At 45.7% G+C, this 18,273-nt stretch overlaps 1 protein-coding gene across 4 annotated transcripts; it reads left to right on the top strand.

The window, feature by feature from the left end:
* Positions 1 to 296: 296 nt before the first annotated feature.
* LOC128341952 (zinc finger protein 585A-like) lies at positions 297 to 13,423 on the top strand. 4 transcript variants are annotated; one of them, XM_053288645.1, is made up of 6 exons: positions 297 to 355; positions 3,188 to 3,788; positions 6,207 to 6,327; positions 7,931 to 8,016; positions 8,161 to 8,296; positions 10,598 to 13,423. In XM_053288645.1, exons 2-6 carry the CDS (start codon positions 3,363 to 3,365, stop codon positions 12,751 to 12,753), a joined length of 2,925 nt encoding a protein of 974 aa, XP_053144620.1. In that variant the 5' UTR covers positions 297 to 355; positions 3,188 to 3,362; the 3' UTR covers positions 12,754 to 13,423. The 4 variants fall into 4 exon arrangements, with proteins under 4 accessions (XP_053144620.1, XP_053144619.1, XP_053144618.1 ...); XM_053288644.1 differs by having other exon boundaries at positions 314 to 417; XM_053288643.1 differs by lacking the exon at positions 297 to 355 and having other exon boundaries at positions 1,643 to 3,788.
* Positions 13,424 to 18,273: the final 4,850 nt, after the last annotated feature.

Here is an 18,273-nt window from a genome sequence, read left to right as displayed (position 1 = left end):
GACAGTTCATGGCAACCCTAACTGGCACACTCCAAGGAGTGGATTCGAGGGGAAAGCCCTGTCTGTAAAACTTCTTGATAAGCCTTTTAAGTGTCACAAGACTCCTCGTCTTTTTGCTGCTACGACCTGCCTTTCACCATCCCAGCCTAAGACGATCTATCCTCTCTCCCGCGCAGAGCCCCCTCTTTGCGCTTCCTAATGAGATTCCATCTGCGGGTTAAAGTCAGAGAGTCGAGAATCCTAGAGAGGCCTCGCCCCCCCCCACCCCCCGTCTCGCCTCTGTCGGGATCCGGTGAGTGCAACATGCCGAGGTGGGCGGGAAACAGAAGAAAGCGGGGCTGGGCAGGAGGAGAAGGTCGGTGCGTGGGGAGGTTGATGGGAAATGGGGAGCGTGAAAATCAGGTGACGAAAAGAAAGGTATAAAATCCGGTCGTGGCAGTTCACGCCTATTGAGAGGGATAGCGTTGGAATCAGGGGGTGTAAAGCAAAGCGACCTGTAGGCGGTCGGCTGCCGTAATGCGTCTATCTTCCTCTCTCAGGACTAGTATCATGCTGGGAAAGATTTGTTGTTGTTGTTTTTTAAAAGCCACTCAGGATAGTCATTCCCAAGACCACGATGCTGCTGTTATTCGTGCTGCGCAGTGGCTTGCCAACACCCAATATAGCGTGTTAAGCAGGGATGGGGTGATGTTGCATATTCCTGTTATTTGCATTGGGTTGCCCAAGAGTAAAACTGGGTTTCATTAGACAGAGGGGGGGAACTGGGGCATTGGTGAGATTGGCATAGGTTTCCTTCCCTCCCAGTAAACAAGAGAAGCCCATTTCTGAGTTTCACAAATGCATAACCCCACCCCCACCCCAATAATTTGATGTGTATGTGCCTTCTAAACTGCAGTGTCTGAGAATACAGGCAGGATTCTTCCTATCATCATCATCATCATCATCATCATCATCATCATATCTTTCCTGTACAGAATGCTGGGGGGGTGGGGGGTGGAAGTTCTCCAAAGTGGAAATGAGGAAAAACCCAGAAACCTACCTGCCTAAATCTGATTCCTGTCCCCAATTCGTAGACTCTCACACACATCTCATACTCCCAAAATACACGTGGGTGGGGGTTGCTTGTTCTTTGTTTTCCTTTCCCCCATGAGAACACTTATCTGCAGAAACTTTTCAAGAAACCCTTCAGTGGTGTTGTAGAGAAGTGATCCCATAATACACTCCTCTGAGGCATGAAGTGGGGTAGGCAAACCCACCCCTCTGCCTTTGCAAGACAGACCTGCTGCTTGTATTTATGGATCAGCTGGCTGCTTCGGAAAGGGGTGGGGTGCAGCCCAAGAAAAAGAAGCTTACATGGCCATTGCAGATTTTGTGACTTTTCACTCACAAGTTCCCAGATTGAATTGAATTGCCTGCCAAAGGATTTTTGGCAGGGGTACTTGAAAGGTCTTTGCAAAATCATGGCCAGCATGGGCCCCAGAAGTGTGTGTGTGTGTGGGGCAGTGTTTTTTTTAGGGGCCCCCCATTCAGTGTTCCCTGTAAGAGGAATTCCCAGATGTTGTTGACTACAGGTCCCAGCATCCCCAGCTGCAATGGTCTTTGGCTGAGGATTATGGGAGTTGTAGTCAATAACACTTGGGAATCCTTGTTACAGGGAACACTGCTGCCCCCCCCCCCAATATAGGCTCAGTCACAGTCTGTGCTCCTCTTCTGGAATAGTCTCCTAATAATCTAACTGCCCAGTCCTGTGTGTGTATTTGGAAGTTAGTCTCACCTGAGTTCAAGGGGCTTACTTCCAGGGAAGGGGTTAATAAACTTATAGCTAATTCAAAAAATGGCTGTTCTGGCCTCAGCCAACACTGGGAATATTGTGCTGTCTGCAGACCAGAGGCAAGCAAGGGATCATGTGTGCACACACAAAATAAATCTCAGAGTGGAGAAAAAACCTTTTTCTGAAGTTGCAGTAGTCTTATAAGAGATCTATCCCAATTGACAGAGGGGAAGAGAATAATACAAAACATAAACCCTATTCAGCCATTGCATTGTACAAGTGTACAGATGTCTGAACACTTATACACGTGTTTGTGTAAATTACTGTACCTGTGTTCATTTTTAAAGTGTTCTCGGGTACCCCCTCAAATGCATGGCATAGGTAGGAAGTATACTGTTGTACTTGCGTTCAACAAAATGTGTGAATCACTGTACTTCTGGACAGATTTTTACCTGTGTACATTCGTACACCCATTGTAGTGTTGAACATAATGTGTGAATAGAGTTATACAGTTTGCTCTGGTTGCCTTGCGTCCCCTACTTGGGAAACACTTCCTAGGCCGTGGTCACCTCTAGGAACTCATAGTCCTGGGTTAGACAGACCAGTCTAATTCAGTATAAGGCATCTTTCCAAATCCATAGGCAGTGAACCCTCCATGACGGCAAGCGAATGAAGAAGGGAATTGTGTGAAGAGGCTCTTAACTGGGAAGGAAGAAGTAGGGTTGCCATATTCCGGCTTTCCAAATCTGGGTGCCTAATTTGCATATTGTGTAAATTGACTTGAAAACAATTTTTGAGCAGAATAGTGACTGCACGTTTTGCTCCATAACTCTGCTTCTACAAGGGCTAGAGCTGGGCTTTAAAGAAAGAAGAAAAGAAAAACAGAAAGCTGGAATCTAGCTGTGCTAAGTAGTCTGGGGGAGATGCTTAAAATCCAGGAAACCCAAAATTCCAGGGGGCATGGCAACTCTAGGAAGAGGGAGTGCATTGTCTTTTAGTCCATTGCATGAATCTGATAGCAAACCAGGCATCTCAAACTGCAACTCTCCAGCTAATGTTGGTTTGCAACTCCCATCATTCCCTGTCACAGTGGCCAGTATTCCCAGATGATGTTCACTACAACTCCCAGCATCCCTAGCTGCAGTGGCCTTTGGCTGGGGATTATGGGGTTTGTAGTCAACAACAGCTGGGAATCCCTGTTAGAGGAAACACTGGTCAGGAGTGACGGGAGTTGTAAGCCCAGTTTGACATCCCTGTACTGAACTGTATGGGCTTTTCAATCATACAGAAGTCTTTCTCCAGCTTTTCAGTTTTGAATGAGAGAGAGGGGGAAACGTGTCTGAGTGAGGGCGTAGTATAATTGTTAGACTGTTTTTCTCCCTGTTACTTGGGATTTGTTTTCTTTCTGTTTTTCAGGGGAAAGCAGAGTTTTGCTTTTTGAGTTTTGCATGTGATTCATATGCTTGTCTTTTAAAAATAAGAACTTCTGAAGTGAAGGACAAAGACTTCTTGACCATGTGAGAGAGACTAACTGTTAGCCCAAGGAGGTCTTTGGGCTGTGTTGGGAACTCTGTTTGAGCAGAGAGAGAAGATGGATTTTCAAAGGCCAGCCAATAATGAATCAAGCGAGGGAGAAGAAAGAGGCCCTCAAGCCATCCAGCCTGGGACTGACTATGAATTCTGGGAAAGTACCATGCAGAAGATCCTGGGAGGAGACACCACCAGCTCAGATGACCAGCATGGGAGATTCAGGCAGTTCTGTTACCAGGAGGCCAAGGGCCCCCGAGATGTTTGCAGCCAGCTCAGTCATCTTTGCAATAAGTGGCTGAAACCAGAGAGACACACGAAAGTTCAGATGCTGGACCTGGTGATCCTGGAGCAGTTCCTGACTGTCCTGCCCCCGGAGATGGAGAGCTGGGTGAGAGAATGCGGAGCGGAGACCAGTTCGCAGGCGGTGGCCCTGGCAGAAGGTTTCCTCCTGAGCCAGGCAGAGGAGAAGAAGCAGGAAGAGCAGCAGGTGAGTGTGTTTGATCCGAGTAGTTTGCAAGGGCTAAGGATATGTGGGATGATGCTCTAAAAAATCCCTCCCAGCTGCTGAAGGTTCTGAAAATCTTCCAGAGAAGTGATGTCCCTAGGCCAGTGGGCTGAATGTGTGGGTTGCACCCTCTTTGGATGTCAACAAAACACTTGACATCCCAGGGAGAGGGAGGCTTTTCCTGGGATTAGAGCCAGAGGCATTTTCTTGTAAGCAGGCAGAAATTCAGTCTTTCCAGTTTCTCCCACCCCTGCCTCCTATCCTGGTGGGTAGGCTTTATTTATTTAACATTTGTATGCCACCCACTACTGAAATTTGGCAGTTTACAACAATAAAACAAACAAAGAAATTTTAACAATTAAAACATATAGAAAATTCCAATTTATATATATATATATATATATTCATAATAACTGTCATGAGAATATTTGTTCTGAAAGTGCAGGATTTAAATGTCCTAAAAATATATTCAACAACATAAGAACATGACCTTCTGGATTAGGCCCAAGGCCCATTTAGTCCACCATCCTCTGTCATACAGTGGCCCACCAGCTATCTCTGAGGGGCCCACAGGCAAGAGGTGTGGGCATGTCCTCTCTCCTGCTGTTGTTGCTCCCCTGCAACTGGTATTAAGAGGCATCTTGTTTCTTAGGCTGGAAGTGGCCTATAATCCTCAGACTAGTAGCCATTGATAGACCTCTCCTCTGTGAAATTATCCAAACCCCTTTCAAAGCCATCCAAGCTGGTGGCCATCACCACATCTTGTGGCAGAGAATTCCATTGGTTAATTAAGCAGTGTGTAAAAAGTACTTCCTTTTGTAGGTCCTAAATTTCTTGGCAGTCAGTGTCATGGGATGACATTGGTTCTAGTGTTATACAAGAGGGAGCAAAATCCCCTGATCATCTTGGTTGCCCTCTTCTGCACTTTTCCCAGTTCTATAATGTCCTTCTTAAGGTATGTTGACCAGAACTGCACACATTATTCCAAATGTGGCTGCACCATAGATTTTTATAAGGGCGTTATGATATTTGCAGTTTTATTTTCAATCCCCTTCCTAATGATTCCAAGCATGGTACTGGTCTTTTTTTTTTTTAACAGCTGCTGCACACTGAGTTGACACTTTCAATGAGCTGTCCACCACAACCCCAAAATCTCTCTCCTGGTCTGTCACTGACAGCTCAGACCCCATCAATGTAAATTGATGGGATTTTTTGCCCCAATAGCCTCAAAGTGCCTTTCTCTACAAGATCCCCACTGTTCATTAAGGTCATCAGGAGGGGTCTGTCTTCAGGTGCCACTGGTTCATCTGGTGGCGACTTGGGATCAGGTCTTCTTTATTGTTGCCCCTAGGTTGTGGAAGCGCTCCCTATGGATATGAGAGGATTATCTTCGTTGGAGGTCTTCAGGAGAGCCGCCTTTTTAGCCTGGCTTTTAATGATATCTAGTTTTTAATTTGGTTTAAATCTTTATTTTATTTTAATGTAAACCGCTCTGAGCTACTTTGGGAAGGGCGGTATATAAATCGAATGAATGAATGAATATGCATCACTTTATACTTGTGAACATTGAACCGTATCTGCCATTTTGTTGCCCACTCAACCAGTTTGGAGAGATCCTTTTGGAGCTCCTCACAATTGCTTGGATTTAACTACCCTAAATAGTTTAGCGTCATCTGCAAATCTGGCCACCTCACTACTTACCCCAACTTCTAGATCATTTATGAATAAATTTAGAAGCACTGGTCCCAGTACAGATCCACTTCTTCTTCCCTCCACTGTGAAAACTGTCCACTTATTCCTACCCTCTGTTTCCTGTCCTTCAACCAGTTAACATGAACCTGCCCCCTTATCCCATGATTGCTAAGTTTTCTCAGAGTCTTGGATGAGGAACCTTGTTGAAAGCTTTTTGAAAGTCCAAGTATACTAGTTTATTATGTCAGCTGGATCTCCTTTATCCATATGCCTGTTGACATTCTCAAGTAACTCCAAAAGGTTGGCGAGGCAAGATTTAACTTTGCAGAAACTATGCTGGTTCTCCTTCAAGCAGGGCCTGTTCTTCTATTTGCTTAACAATTTTATCTTTGACAATGCGTTCCATCAATTTGCTGAGCATAGACGTTAAGCCAACTGGCCTATAATTTCCCAGATCCCTCCTGTTTGAAAATGGGTGTTACATTGGCCACTTCCCAGTCCTCTGGTACAGAGCTTGAATGTAGGGTTACATCTTTTTGCAAGGAAGTCAGCAATTTCACATTTGAGTTCTTTAAGGACTCTCGGGCGGGATGCCATTTGGCCCTGGCAATTGTTTTTTTTTTCTTTTCCCCCCAGACAGTTTAGAACGTCTAAGGAAGGAAAGATCCTTTCTTAAATCTTCATCACTTTTCCTTGTTTCAAGCACAGAGGATGCTAGCCAAAGAGATCACTGACCTCTCGCAGGCGGAGAAGGCTCCATCATGCGCCAGGCCGAAGCTGCTGTTCAGAGGGATCATGCAGAAGGGTAATGGCGGTAGCACCTTGCTGGGTAAGGATGAATAGCATGCATCTCAAACTGACCACCCTGTCTTGCAAAAATCTGCGGACCAGCTTTATGTTCCCCTCAAGCTCCTATGTGGAACATAGGAACTTACGAAGCTCCTTTATGCCAAGACAGACCATTGGTCCATTTAGCTGAGTATATTCTATACTGAGTGGCAGTGGTGTTAATAGAACTGCTCCTGGGGAACTGGCAAATGCCCCTTGCTATGTTTTGGGGCTTGTGTGGGGTTAGCAAGCTTGAATGGAGCAGCCCACCTCAGAATAGATTTGTTCAGAATTCAGTGTCGGGAAGAACTGACGGAGTTGAAAGTTCAAAAACAGAATCAGGTTTATTTTAGTGTTGCAGGCAGGAATCTCTCTCAGCCCTATCTTGGAGATGCTGCCTGGAGGGAATCTGGGAGCGTCTACCTGCAAGCATGCAGGTGCCCTTCCCAGAGCGGCTCTATCCCGCTGATCTCATGTGGTCAGGAAAAACCTTGGCAAGGTCTAGGAATGTTTTAACAAGCTAGCTTCCCATGCCCCAAGCCAGCCATTAGTACTTGAAGGAGATGAGCTCATTACCTCTTATCTATTCCATCCTGCTGATAGGATTGAACTGACCAATGTGCTAACATAGGGGAGAGTATTTGGCTCATTCTGTAAAAGAATAGCACTTAATTTACTCTTGTCTACTCCAGCTTCCCCAACAGCAAACTAATCAAGGAGGCGAGCACAGCAATAGTCCTCCTGCAGTCCTGGGTTTGACTTGACCTAGGGGGCACCTTTCCCAGGCTGCCTGCCAGGTGACATAGCCCAAGAGGTAGCTCATGTGACTCAAATGGTGAATTCAGGATCCCGTGAGATCTGAAAGGCAAGAGTGGAAACAACAAGCCTGTAGCTTTCCAAGGCTTCTTTCCCAGCCCTACCTGGAATCTGGAGAAGAGAGCTGGTCTTGTGGTAGCAAGCATGACTTGTCCCCTTAGCTAAGCAGGGTCCATCCTGCTTGTATATGAATGGGAGACTTGATGTGTGAGCACTCTAAGATATTCCCCTTAGGGGATGGAGCCGCTCTGGGGAGAGCAGAAGGTTCCAAGTTCCCTCCCTGGCATCTCCAAGATAGGGCTGAGAGAGATTCCTGTCTGCAACCTTGGAGAAGCCACTGCCGGTCTGTGAAGACAATACTGAGCTAGGTAGACCAATGGTCTGACTCAGTATATGACAGCTTCCTATGTTCCTATGGAATTGCCAGGGTGAACCTGGGACCTTGGCACACAAACAAATGCACTAATATCAAGTTATGGCCCCAGCCCCTAAGGGGAGCATCAGGAGTATCAGATGGTGCTCACATGTAGTTGCCCATCCAAATGCAAACAGAGGTGAACTCTACTTAGCAAAGTGGACCATTCATGCTTGCTACTGCAGGACCAGCTCTCCACCCAAGTGTGGGAGACATTTATTTCCTTGCTTCTCTCATGTTTTCAGGGCTTTCCAATTATAGCTCCAAACCAGAAACTTTGAATCGTGCCCAGAAGCATGTACACTCAAGTCACTGCAATATGCACTGTCTATAAAACTAAAGACATCTTCCCACCTCTTTTCTCACCTTATAGGCAGTGAAAGGATGCTGGCGATGCCTCCTAGAGCTTCTCCTCTTGGTGATGGAGTGGAAACGGTTGCTGTGCAACTACCAGATCAGGTAAGAGAAGAGTTATTGCAGAGAGAGGCGCAGACTTGGCCTCTCTCTTTCCCTTCTCCTTCAAAGTTTCCACCAAGGAGGCTTTGGATCCTTTGCCACCACTTGTCCCAGAACACCTGAGAGAAAGCTGGTTTTGTCTTTCAGGGAGGTGTGACCTCTGAGGAGGTGGCAGTGTGCTTTTCGGAGGAGGAGTGGGCTCTGCTGGACCCAGGCCAAAGGGCTCTGCACAGAGAAGTCATGGAGGAGATTTCTGGGCATCTGGCCACAGTGGCCTTGCTGGGTGAGACTCTCTCTTTCTTTTGGCCAATGGAAGTGGAGAGCAGGGGTTGCTGCTTTGCTGCTCCATGTCAGTGCACTTTGGGGAAGTCATGGAGGAGGATGTCAGTGGCTGGTCCATTCTCCTTGGATGCTCTATAGATTTAAAGGGAAAATGAGTCCCGATTCCAACCGGAGTCTACAAGGCAAACACTCACAGCTTCCTCTTCCAAGCTGATCAAACTGAATTCCCTTCAGCTGTGAGCTAACTGCAAGTATTACCCCCTTATCACACCATTGTGTAACCACATTAGGTGGTGTCTCATGTGGGTCTTGGAGGCTGCTTCCTGGAATGGTCTACGAGGGAGCTTCCCTGGCCTGTAGTATGGTTCATGGCGTAGGGTCCATTGTACAAGGGAGGACAGTTCCACCTGGGCCCACCTAACCCCTGCTAACTTGGCAAAGAGGCACCTTTTAATGTGTTGATTATCTTTATTTAGCAGGAGGAGAGTAACTGGCCCTATCCACCCCCAGCACAGCACCTCCAGTGACTGTTGCTGGTGTCCATCTTATGTTTCTTTTAGAGTGTGAGCCCTTTGGGGACAGGGAGCCATCTTATTTGTTTATTTCTCTGTGTAAAACGCCCTGAGCCATTTTTGGAAGGGCGGTATAGAAATCGAATGAATGAATGAATGAATAAATAATAGAAATCCTCCCCACAGCCCAACAATATACCTTCTTGTGAGGAAATTAGTCAGTAAAGGTTTTTAACATTTTAAAAAATAAGGTGGGGGGAATGCTCTAACAAAATAGATCTGTGTGTTGTTGGTTCTGCCTTTTGGTTTAGCATGAGTACCCAGAATGTTGGGGGCAATATGCTACAATCATTGTAAACCGCTTAGAGAGCTCCGGCTATAGAGCGGTATATAAATGTAAGTGCTATTGCTATTGCTATGTGCTGTTAGGTTTATATTAAGAACATTTATACTGTGTGCTGCTTTTTTAGCAACAAAGTTCTCATAATGGCTTAAATAGCAAAATATATGAGAAAATGGTTATTTCACAATATGTTTCTCCTTATAATAATTATTTTATTTAGCTTTGTGCGTGTAACGGTAGTTCATATATTGTCTTTTTAATAAGCTTGTAGTGGACTAAAATACCCCAACTTATTGAAAGTGTCTTCACAAATTGCTAAAATGAACATTAAGCATTTCCCTCTTCCCCACCAAAAGTCTTATTTATATACACTTGTTCCATCACAGGAAACTCCATTTTAAAAGCCCTTTAAATGCTGACTTCTTGTTAAATGCTAAAAAATTGGGGTAGCTCCATATATGAAATTCTGCTGCCCTGTTTGAAATAAAATTGGTGGCTTTGCCTTCTGTAGTGGATAGACATACACTAACTGTAGTTCATAGAAGAGATCTAGAAAAATAAGAGGAAAGAAAAAAAAAGAAAGATCCATTTGGGGACAAGGATCCATCTTTCTTTCTGTCTTGTTTTTCTTTGTAAACTGCTTTGGAAACTTTTGTTGAAAAGCGGTATATACATATTTGTAGTTGTAGTAGTCAAAGATCAAACTGGACTGCTTTTTTCTGCTGAGATAGGTGTAAAAAGGGCTATTTGAATTTGCTTCTGCGTTTATTACTACAACATCATGCTTAGGACATGGGACCGGGAGAAGGAGAGGAAGGCAGTGAGGGGCCCATTTTGAAATCTCATCCCTGGGCTCACTCCAACCTTGCTATGCCCCTGGTACGGTTTAGAGCAGGGTTAGGCCACCTCGATTCTCCAGCTTTTTCTGAACAACAACTCTCATCTTCAACCACAATAAATTGATGAAGATGGATGATAGCAGTTATCATTCAGGAACAGCTGGAGTCTTCTGAAGACTGATTACAGGTGGAACCGCAAGAACTATTTGAAGACCTTTGGGTCCCAAACTGACTGGAAGAAGATCCATTTGTCAAGGGCTCTAAGGAAGGAGAGAGATTTGCTGTGTAGTGGGAACCTTTCTCAGGCAGATCAGGCCATGGGTTCCCCTAGCAGCTCTTTCTTCTGGCGAAATGTCACCCACAGCCAAGAATTAGCAGTAAAATTTCTGTCATTGTATCTGAAGAGTGTGGGCAAGCCTCTGCAGTGCTGCATCCTAAGGAGCTTGTGGTTAATGCCAATCAACTCAGGCTGTTTAATACATGGCAGGATTTGCCCTTCTGCTAAATCTTTCCTATGGTTTTATTCCCCAAAATAGCAGTTAACTGGGCTTGTTCCCTGATTTGGGCTCTGTTTCTTCCTCACCAAATTTCTCTCTTTATTCCGGCAGGTAATTGGAGGGAGAACAAGAAAGAGGGTGAAGCACTAAGAAGGAAAATAGAAGGAAATCAGGAGGAAACCTTTCCTTCTGATGGGGCAGAATTCCATGCAATTCCAGCTGAAGAAGGATGTCAAAAAGGAGACAAAAGGTGTCAGATCCCTCTACGAGTAAATTTTTTTACCAGGAAATCACATCTCAGTACACGACACAGAGTCGGCACAGGAGCTAAACCACATACATGTTCAGTGTGTGGAAAAAGCTTCAGCCACAAGCATAATCTCACTACTCATAAAAGAATCCACACGGGAGAGAAGCCATATAGCTGCTCAGAGTGTGGGAAAAGCTTCAGTCGCAGCGATTGCCTTAGTTCCCATCAAAGAATGCACAAAGGAGTGAAACCATTTCAATGTTTGGAGTGTGGAAAGAGCTTCAGTAGAAAGCTAACCCTTACTTCACACCAAAGACTCCATACAGGAGAGAAACCATATACTTGTTCAGTGTGTGGGAAAAGCTTCATACACAAGCCTACTCTTACTATCCATCAGAGAGTCCACACGGGAGAGAAGCCATATAGATGCTCAGAGTGTGGAAAGAGCTTCAGCCGCAGTGATTACCTTCATTCCCATAGAAGAATACACATAGTGAAACCATATCTGTGTTTGGAGTGTGGAAAGAGCTTCAGTGAGAAGTTAAAATTTACTTCCCATCAAAGAGTCCACACAGGAGGGAAACTACACATGTGCTCACTGTGTGGAAAGAGCTTTCGTCAGAAAAATAAACTTACTGTCCACCAAAGAGTCCACACAGGAGAGAAGCCTTATAGCTGCACAGAGTGTGGGAAGAGCTTCAGTCGCAGTGATCACCTTATTTCCCATCAAAAAATCCAAAACAGAAAGAAACCATATAAATGCTCAGAGTGCGGAAAGATCTTTTGTGCGAAGATAAACCTTACTTTCCATCGAAGAGTTCATACAGGAGAGAAACCACATGAATGCTCAGTGTGTGGAAAGAGCTTCAGTGAGAAGAGAGACCTTGCTACCCATCACAGAGTCCACACAGGAGAGAAACCATATGGATGCTTGGAGTGTGGAAAGAGCTTCAGTCAGAAAGGAAATCTTACTTTGCATCATAGAACCCACACCGGAGAGAAACGATTTAAATGCTTGGAGTGTGGAAAGGGTTTCAGCCGCAATGCTAGCCTTACTTGTCACCAACGAACCCACACAGGAGAGAAACCATATAAATGCTTAGAGTGCGGAAAGAGCTTCAGTGAGAATGGAAAGCTTACTGTGCATCAGAGAACCCACACAGGAGAGAAACCACATCAATGCTCAGAGTGTGGAAAGAACTTCAGTGAGAAAAGAAAGCTTACTATCCATCAAAGAGTCCACACAGGAGAAAAACCATATAAGTGCTCAGAGTGTGGAAAGATCTGTGTGAAGATAAATCTTACTTTCCATCAAAAAATTCATACAGGAGAGAAATCACATAAATGCTCAGATTGTGGCAAGAACTTCAATGAGAAGAGAGACTTTACTATGCATCAAAGAGTCCACACAGGAGAGAAACCATATGGATGCTTGGGGTGTGGAAAGATCTTCAGTCAGAAAGGAAATCTTACTTTGCATCATAGAACCCACACCAGAGAGAAACGATTCAAATGCTTGAAGTGTGGAAAGAGTTTCAGCCGCAATGGCAGCCTTACTTGTCACGAACGAACCCACACAGGAGAAAAGCCATATAAATGTTTAGAGTGCGGAAAGAGCTTCAGCGAGAATGGAAAACTTACTACACATCAAAGAGTCCATACAGGAGAGAAACCATATAGATGCTTAGAGTGCGGAAAGAGCTTTAGTGAGAAGAGAAGGCTTACTACGCATCAAAGAATCCACACAGGAGAGAAGCCATATGGATGCTTGGAGTGTGGAAAAAGCTTCAGGCAGAAAGGAAATCTTACTTTGCATCATAGAACCCACACTGGAGAGAAACGATTTAAATGCTTGGAGTGTGGAAAGAGCTTTAGCCGTAATGGTAACCTTACTTGTCACCAACGAACCCACACAGGAGAGAAACCATATAAATGCTTAGTGTGCGGAAAGAGCTTCACTCGCAACACTAGTCTGATTTCCCATCGAAGAATCCATAAAGCAGTGGAAGCCTTATGAATGGCTGGAGTGTAGAAAGATATTCACACTGAGCTCAAGTTGTCATTGTCATCACAGAAGCCACACAAGACTGAAGCTGTTTAGAGCAGCTACAGGCCCTGCAGGGTGTGGTCTTTCTACCTGAGGGTGCTTGTTCCATCTGGTCCTCAGAGCTCTGCAGGAGGAAAGAGAGAGTGAGCTGAGAAACATCAGGTGCTGCAAGGGATAGAGAGGAAAAACTAGAGGGGTCTGGCTTGTTCCTGTATCGCCCAGAGACTTACCAACTTCCTGCTTGGGTGGGGACTTCCTGGGAAAGGGTCTGATAAGTCTGAGCCTGCCCTGTAGGTGGGTTGTCCATTTGGGGTGCCGTGAGAGTTTTGTGCTGTTCCTGTGTGGGTCTTTGGGGTGATCTCCAGTGAGAGATTGACTTTAGGATTGGGCCAGTCATATAGAGCCAGCGTGGTGTAGTGGTTAGAGTGCTGGACTAGGACCGGGGAGACCCAAGTTCAAATCCCCATTCAGCCATGAGATTTGCTGGGTGACTCTGGGCTACTCACTTCCCTCTCAGCCTAACCTACTTCACAGGGTTGTTGTGACAAGAAACTTAAGTATGTAGTACACCGCTCTGGGCTCCTTGGAGGAAGAGTGGGGTATAAATGTAAATAAATAAAAATAAAATAAATAGAGTTGAGATTGATTCATCCCTCTATGGGGCTGTGGTGAGAGCATCGCTGAGCGGTTGGTGGGAGGAATTGGCCTGTTCATTACTCTCTCCCTCTATCGTAATTTGTGGCAGAATTTCCTTTATTTCTCTCTGTATTTTTATTTTGGGTGTTTTTTAAAATGAGGTGCTTATTTTAGATACATTACTACAGCCTTGGCTGGGAGGGTCTCTTTCTTTTTGTGTCTGCTTCAGTTGTGGTGGGACAACAGAGGTTTACCTCATAGCCTATGACCATTGCAGTCAGTTATTTGGTTGGGAGATGAGGGGGCACATGGATGGGATTTGGGGAAGGCCGGAGGCTCCGGTTGATTGTGTAGTTGGGTAGAGGGAGGAATGGCAGTGGCAGCTGGCTAGGCTGTTCCAGGGGAAGGTTGTACAGACAACTGCACACTGTTCCTCCTGCCAGCCTTTCTCCCAGCTGCTGGGGTGCTCTGGAAATGGACCCTCAAGTTTAAAGGTCCTCTTACTTAATACCAACTTAGTTAGTGACAAGACGTTCGCCATCCAGAATCTTATCCTGGATGAGCATGCTTACCTGGCTTGTGTGACAGAGACCTGGTTAGATGAGGCGGGGTGGGGGTGTGGGGTCCAGCTTACCCAGTTATGTCCTTGGGGAGGTGGAGTTGCAGGTATTTGTCATCAGAGAGCCAGCATAGCATAGTGGTTAGAGTGCTGGACTAGGACCGGGAAGACCCGAGTTCAAATCCCCATTCAGCCGTGAAACTCACTGGGTGACTCTGGGCCAGTCATGTATCTCTCAGCCTAACCTAGCTCACAGGGTTGTTGTGAGGATAAAAATAAGCATCTGAGCTCCTCGGAGGAAAAGCGGGATATAAAAGTAAATAAAATTTAAAAAATTCTGTCCCCTCCTCCAGTGGTCCAGTCATACAATCCCAGAATTTTGGGTGTTTGTTCCTGAGGGTGGGTGTCCAAGACAGTACGTGGATTCTGTGGGTGTATCTCCCACCCCACTGTGCCTCCTGAGCTTCTGGAGGTGGTCACAGAAGTGGTGTTGAGCTCCTCTAGACTTATTGCCTTGGGGGACTTCAGTCTTCAATGCTGAGGCCCCCTCGACGGGGGTAGCTCTGAAATTCATGGCTGCCATGACAATCATGGGCCTGTCTCAGTTAACATCACCCATGTAGCAGATCACACTCTGGATCTGGTGTTTGTAGGTCAGGATGTAAATGATCTGCTTGGGGTGGAGGTACTTATTATTCCGTTGTTATGGACAGATCACCATCTGGTGAGCTTTAGGTTTTCTGTGTTCTCTGATCTTTGCGGGGGTCTGCTCCTGAGTTCCCCATTGCCAGAGCTCTGGTTGGTCTCTGAAGAAACAACTCAGGCGGTAGATAAGAGTTGCTCCGAAATGTCCTCTCTAGCTTAGCGGAGTCCAATCAGCAACTTGGTTTTCGGGGGAACTTGAAGTGATGAAGCAGCTGCTTGAAGGAGCTTTGTAGGAGGAAGACTCATGATGAATTAGACCAATTCATCATGGGATACCAACGGGCTTGAGCACCTTCTAGGGACTATGCTGTTGTGTGATGGCGGCAAAGGAAGCTCATTTTCCCTCTACCATTGTGTCCACAAGGTGTAGGCCCGCGGAGCTGTTTTGAGTGACTAGAGCTTTGATACATTCTGCTCCCGGGTTTCGCAGTTAGTCAATTTATTGCAGTCCATAGACCAGAAGGGGAGGGGAAGAGCAGTCACTGTTACAGCACCAGAAATGGCTGTAAAATACCAAACCATACAATTCATATTTTATAAACATAAAAAAAAAACCCCAAGGTAACCCCTGCACCATAGCCACAAAACCATCCTTCTGTCAATCAAGAGTTTACTAGTAGTTTCCTTGTTTTAACAGCAATTGACAAGAACTTAGCCACTAGTAAGGTCATGAGATGTTATCTGTTAATAGACATTTAACATAACTGCAGGTCAAAATATGCTCCACTGACTCCACTTCCTGACGATTACTTGGACGAAACATGAGAGACGGGAATCCCAGCGTCTCCCCCCTGCAAAACCTTTGAATGGAGTACATTAAGTCTAGCCCAAGTGAAAGTGATTCAGTAAACTACATGCAGGTTACTAAGGTAAGCAGCTGACTGATAGACACTTTCATATGGGATGCCAAAAAGATCTGGTGAGCAGGATGTGTGTGAGCTCATTGGGGTCTTCAGACAGAGAACATAGGAACAGCCCTGCTGGATCAGGCACAAGACTCATCTAGTCCAGCATCCTGCTTCACACAGTGGCCCACCAGATGCCTCTGGGGAGCCCACAGGCAAGAGGTATGTGCCTGCCTCCCCTGCTGTCAAGAGGCTTGACAGGCATTGAGTGGGCTGCTGTAGGACACCCAAGTTGTACTTTGCCTAAAGCATCAAAAAGAGGAGGGGGGTGGGCTATGACTTTCGCCCTGGGATGGGCCCCCATGCCTTGGGTGCTTGGAAAGAGGAGAGACGGCACTTCTTGCTCCTGATGAAGCAGGTTCTAGGCCCGCAAAGCTGTTGCTCAAGTGAATGTCTTTGTCCTGAAAGAGCCACAAGTGTCTTGGTTGCTTTGGGAGAAAATGTGCATGTGGTTCTTTTGCAAAAACCGATTTGCGTTTCTATACCGCCTTTCCTAAATGACCTCAGCCCAGCAGTGGTGCCCTTTGGACCAGATTTCCAGGCAGAAGTCTGGTCCCCCGCAGGCTTGCCGGGTGGGGGGCAAATTCTGAGAAAGATGATCTGCCACCGCTGCTGGTCTACCTGCGCTAGGGATGTGCACAAACTGGCTTGAATTTGGAGGCCCTTTTAAGGACCTCCGGACCAGTTCAAAAGTCTGGCAGTTTGGCCCATTTGAAGGTGGGAGGGATAGCTTTAAGGACCGGGGAGGGTGCTCTTACCACCATCCCAGTATGTGTTGGAACGGAAGTGCCCAGTGCACATGCACACATCATGATGTGCGAGTGTGGTGTGTGCACGCGCACTTCCTAGTTCCGTGCACATCCCTAACTGCAGGGTCTGAGGATATAATAATTTATTATTATTCCTGTATCAGAATGCTGAAGCAAATAAATACTCCAAAGAGGGAATGTGGAAAAATACAAAAATCTTGCCTAAATCTGACTCCCCAATCCAGCCAGGCTCAGCGTGCTCATGGTGGCAGCCAGACCCTGGTTGCATATGAATGGGAGACTTGATGTGTGAGCACTGTAAGACATTCCCCTTAGGGGATGGAGCCGCTCTGGGAAGAGCAGAAGGTTCCAATTCCCCCCTCCCCCGCAGCATCTCCAAGATAGGACAAGATTATTTTTTTTAATAGGACAAGATTTTTTCATTGAACCAACAAACTACCAAAGCATACAGTACGTTGCCAAAGCACAATTATATACAAAGTGGTTGTTTGTACATGATATATCTACAAAGATTTACACACAAGGATTTGGAAACACACAAGTTATAAAGTATATGCAGGTAGTACTGTAACTTGGGGGTGGGGGATTACAAGGCACATCAGGTAATCGGGGGGTGGGGGTTACGTCCGACGTCCATTTCCACAATTTGTTCCATTGCTGTTTAGAAGAGATACTCTTGTCTTTTTGCACATAACCATACAAACTTTTCCAGAAGAGATTTACTGTCTCATCTGCGTGAACCTCTTGGGCTGAGAGAGATTCCTGCCTGCAACCTTGGAGAAGCCTCTGCCAGTCTGTGAAGATGATACTGAGTTGGATAGACCAATGGTCTGACTCAGTAGATGGCAGCTTCCTATGTTCCTATGACCGGGCTGGGCAAGAAGGCCGCCGAGCAGACAGGTGCATCTGCCCAGCCATTCAGGCTGTGCCTGTGTAGTTGAACTGGAATACACCAGAATGCAGTTCCAGCACTTCTCGTGGCTCCAGGCTCCAGGCAGCAGGGGTGGGGGTGCTGACACAGGAAAATACTGACATGCACCTGGAAAGCCCACCTCAGCAGCCCTGTCTGTCTCCAGTCCATCAGTTCAAGAGCCTGCTGCTGCTGCCTGAAGCTACATTTTAAAGTTTCATGGACTTCTCCTGGCCCCAGGCAGCAGGGGGAAGAGAACATGGTGGGCATGGGCAAATTAATGTGCGAAATGGGGCAGGTGGCAGGCAGTTATGGCATGCGTGAGTTGGATGGGCAACAAAGGCCCCAAAGCAAGTCCAGTTTGCTAACTATACTGTGTAACTTGCAATGTTGCAACTCTGGAGTGGCTGGGCAGAAAAGAAAGAATTGCACACAAAGACTGGATTCTCTGGTGTTACTGCATTTTCTGCCATGAGTTAAAAATAAATATGAAAAATTGCTGGGTGGCCAGTTACCTACACAATGCTATCCAAATGTGCTTCCACCCTCTGAATTGAGAACTTTCTGTCTATGGAGGAGACAAGAGATGAAGTGGTTAAAACGACTATGATAAAATGGGCTCAAGATGTGGGTCATAATATAGATATGGCTGCTTGGGAAAAACTATGGAAAACTGATTTAAAGTTCACTGTATGTTATACTTTAAAAGAATATTATTATAAGATGATGTACAGGTGGTATTTGACACCGAAAAAATTAGCATTAATGTATAAAAATGTTCCAAACAAATGTTGGAAATGTGGACAATGTGAAGGAACCTTTTTTATATGTGGTGGTCATGCAGGAAGGCAAAGGCCTTTTGGGATATGATATATAATGAGTTGAAGAAAATTTTTAAAATGACATTTCCTAAGAGGCCAGAATCCTTCCTGCTGGGAATAACGCAAGGAGATTTCTCCAGAAGAAACTTAACTATTTTTATGTATGCAACCACAGAGGCTAGAA

Source organism: Hemicordylus capensis, chromosome 2 (assembly GCF_027244095.1).
Source record: "Hemicordylus capensis ecotype Gifberg chromosome 2, rHemCap1.1.pri, whole genome shotgun sequence".
NCBI lineage: Eukaryota > Metazoa > Chordata > Lepidosauria > Squamata > Cordylidae > Hemicordylus > Hemicordylus capensis.
The sequence above is the reverse complement of the archived record's forward strand: the minus strand, read 5'-3'. Positions and strand labels throughout refer to the sequence as shown.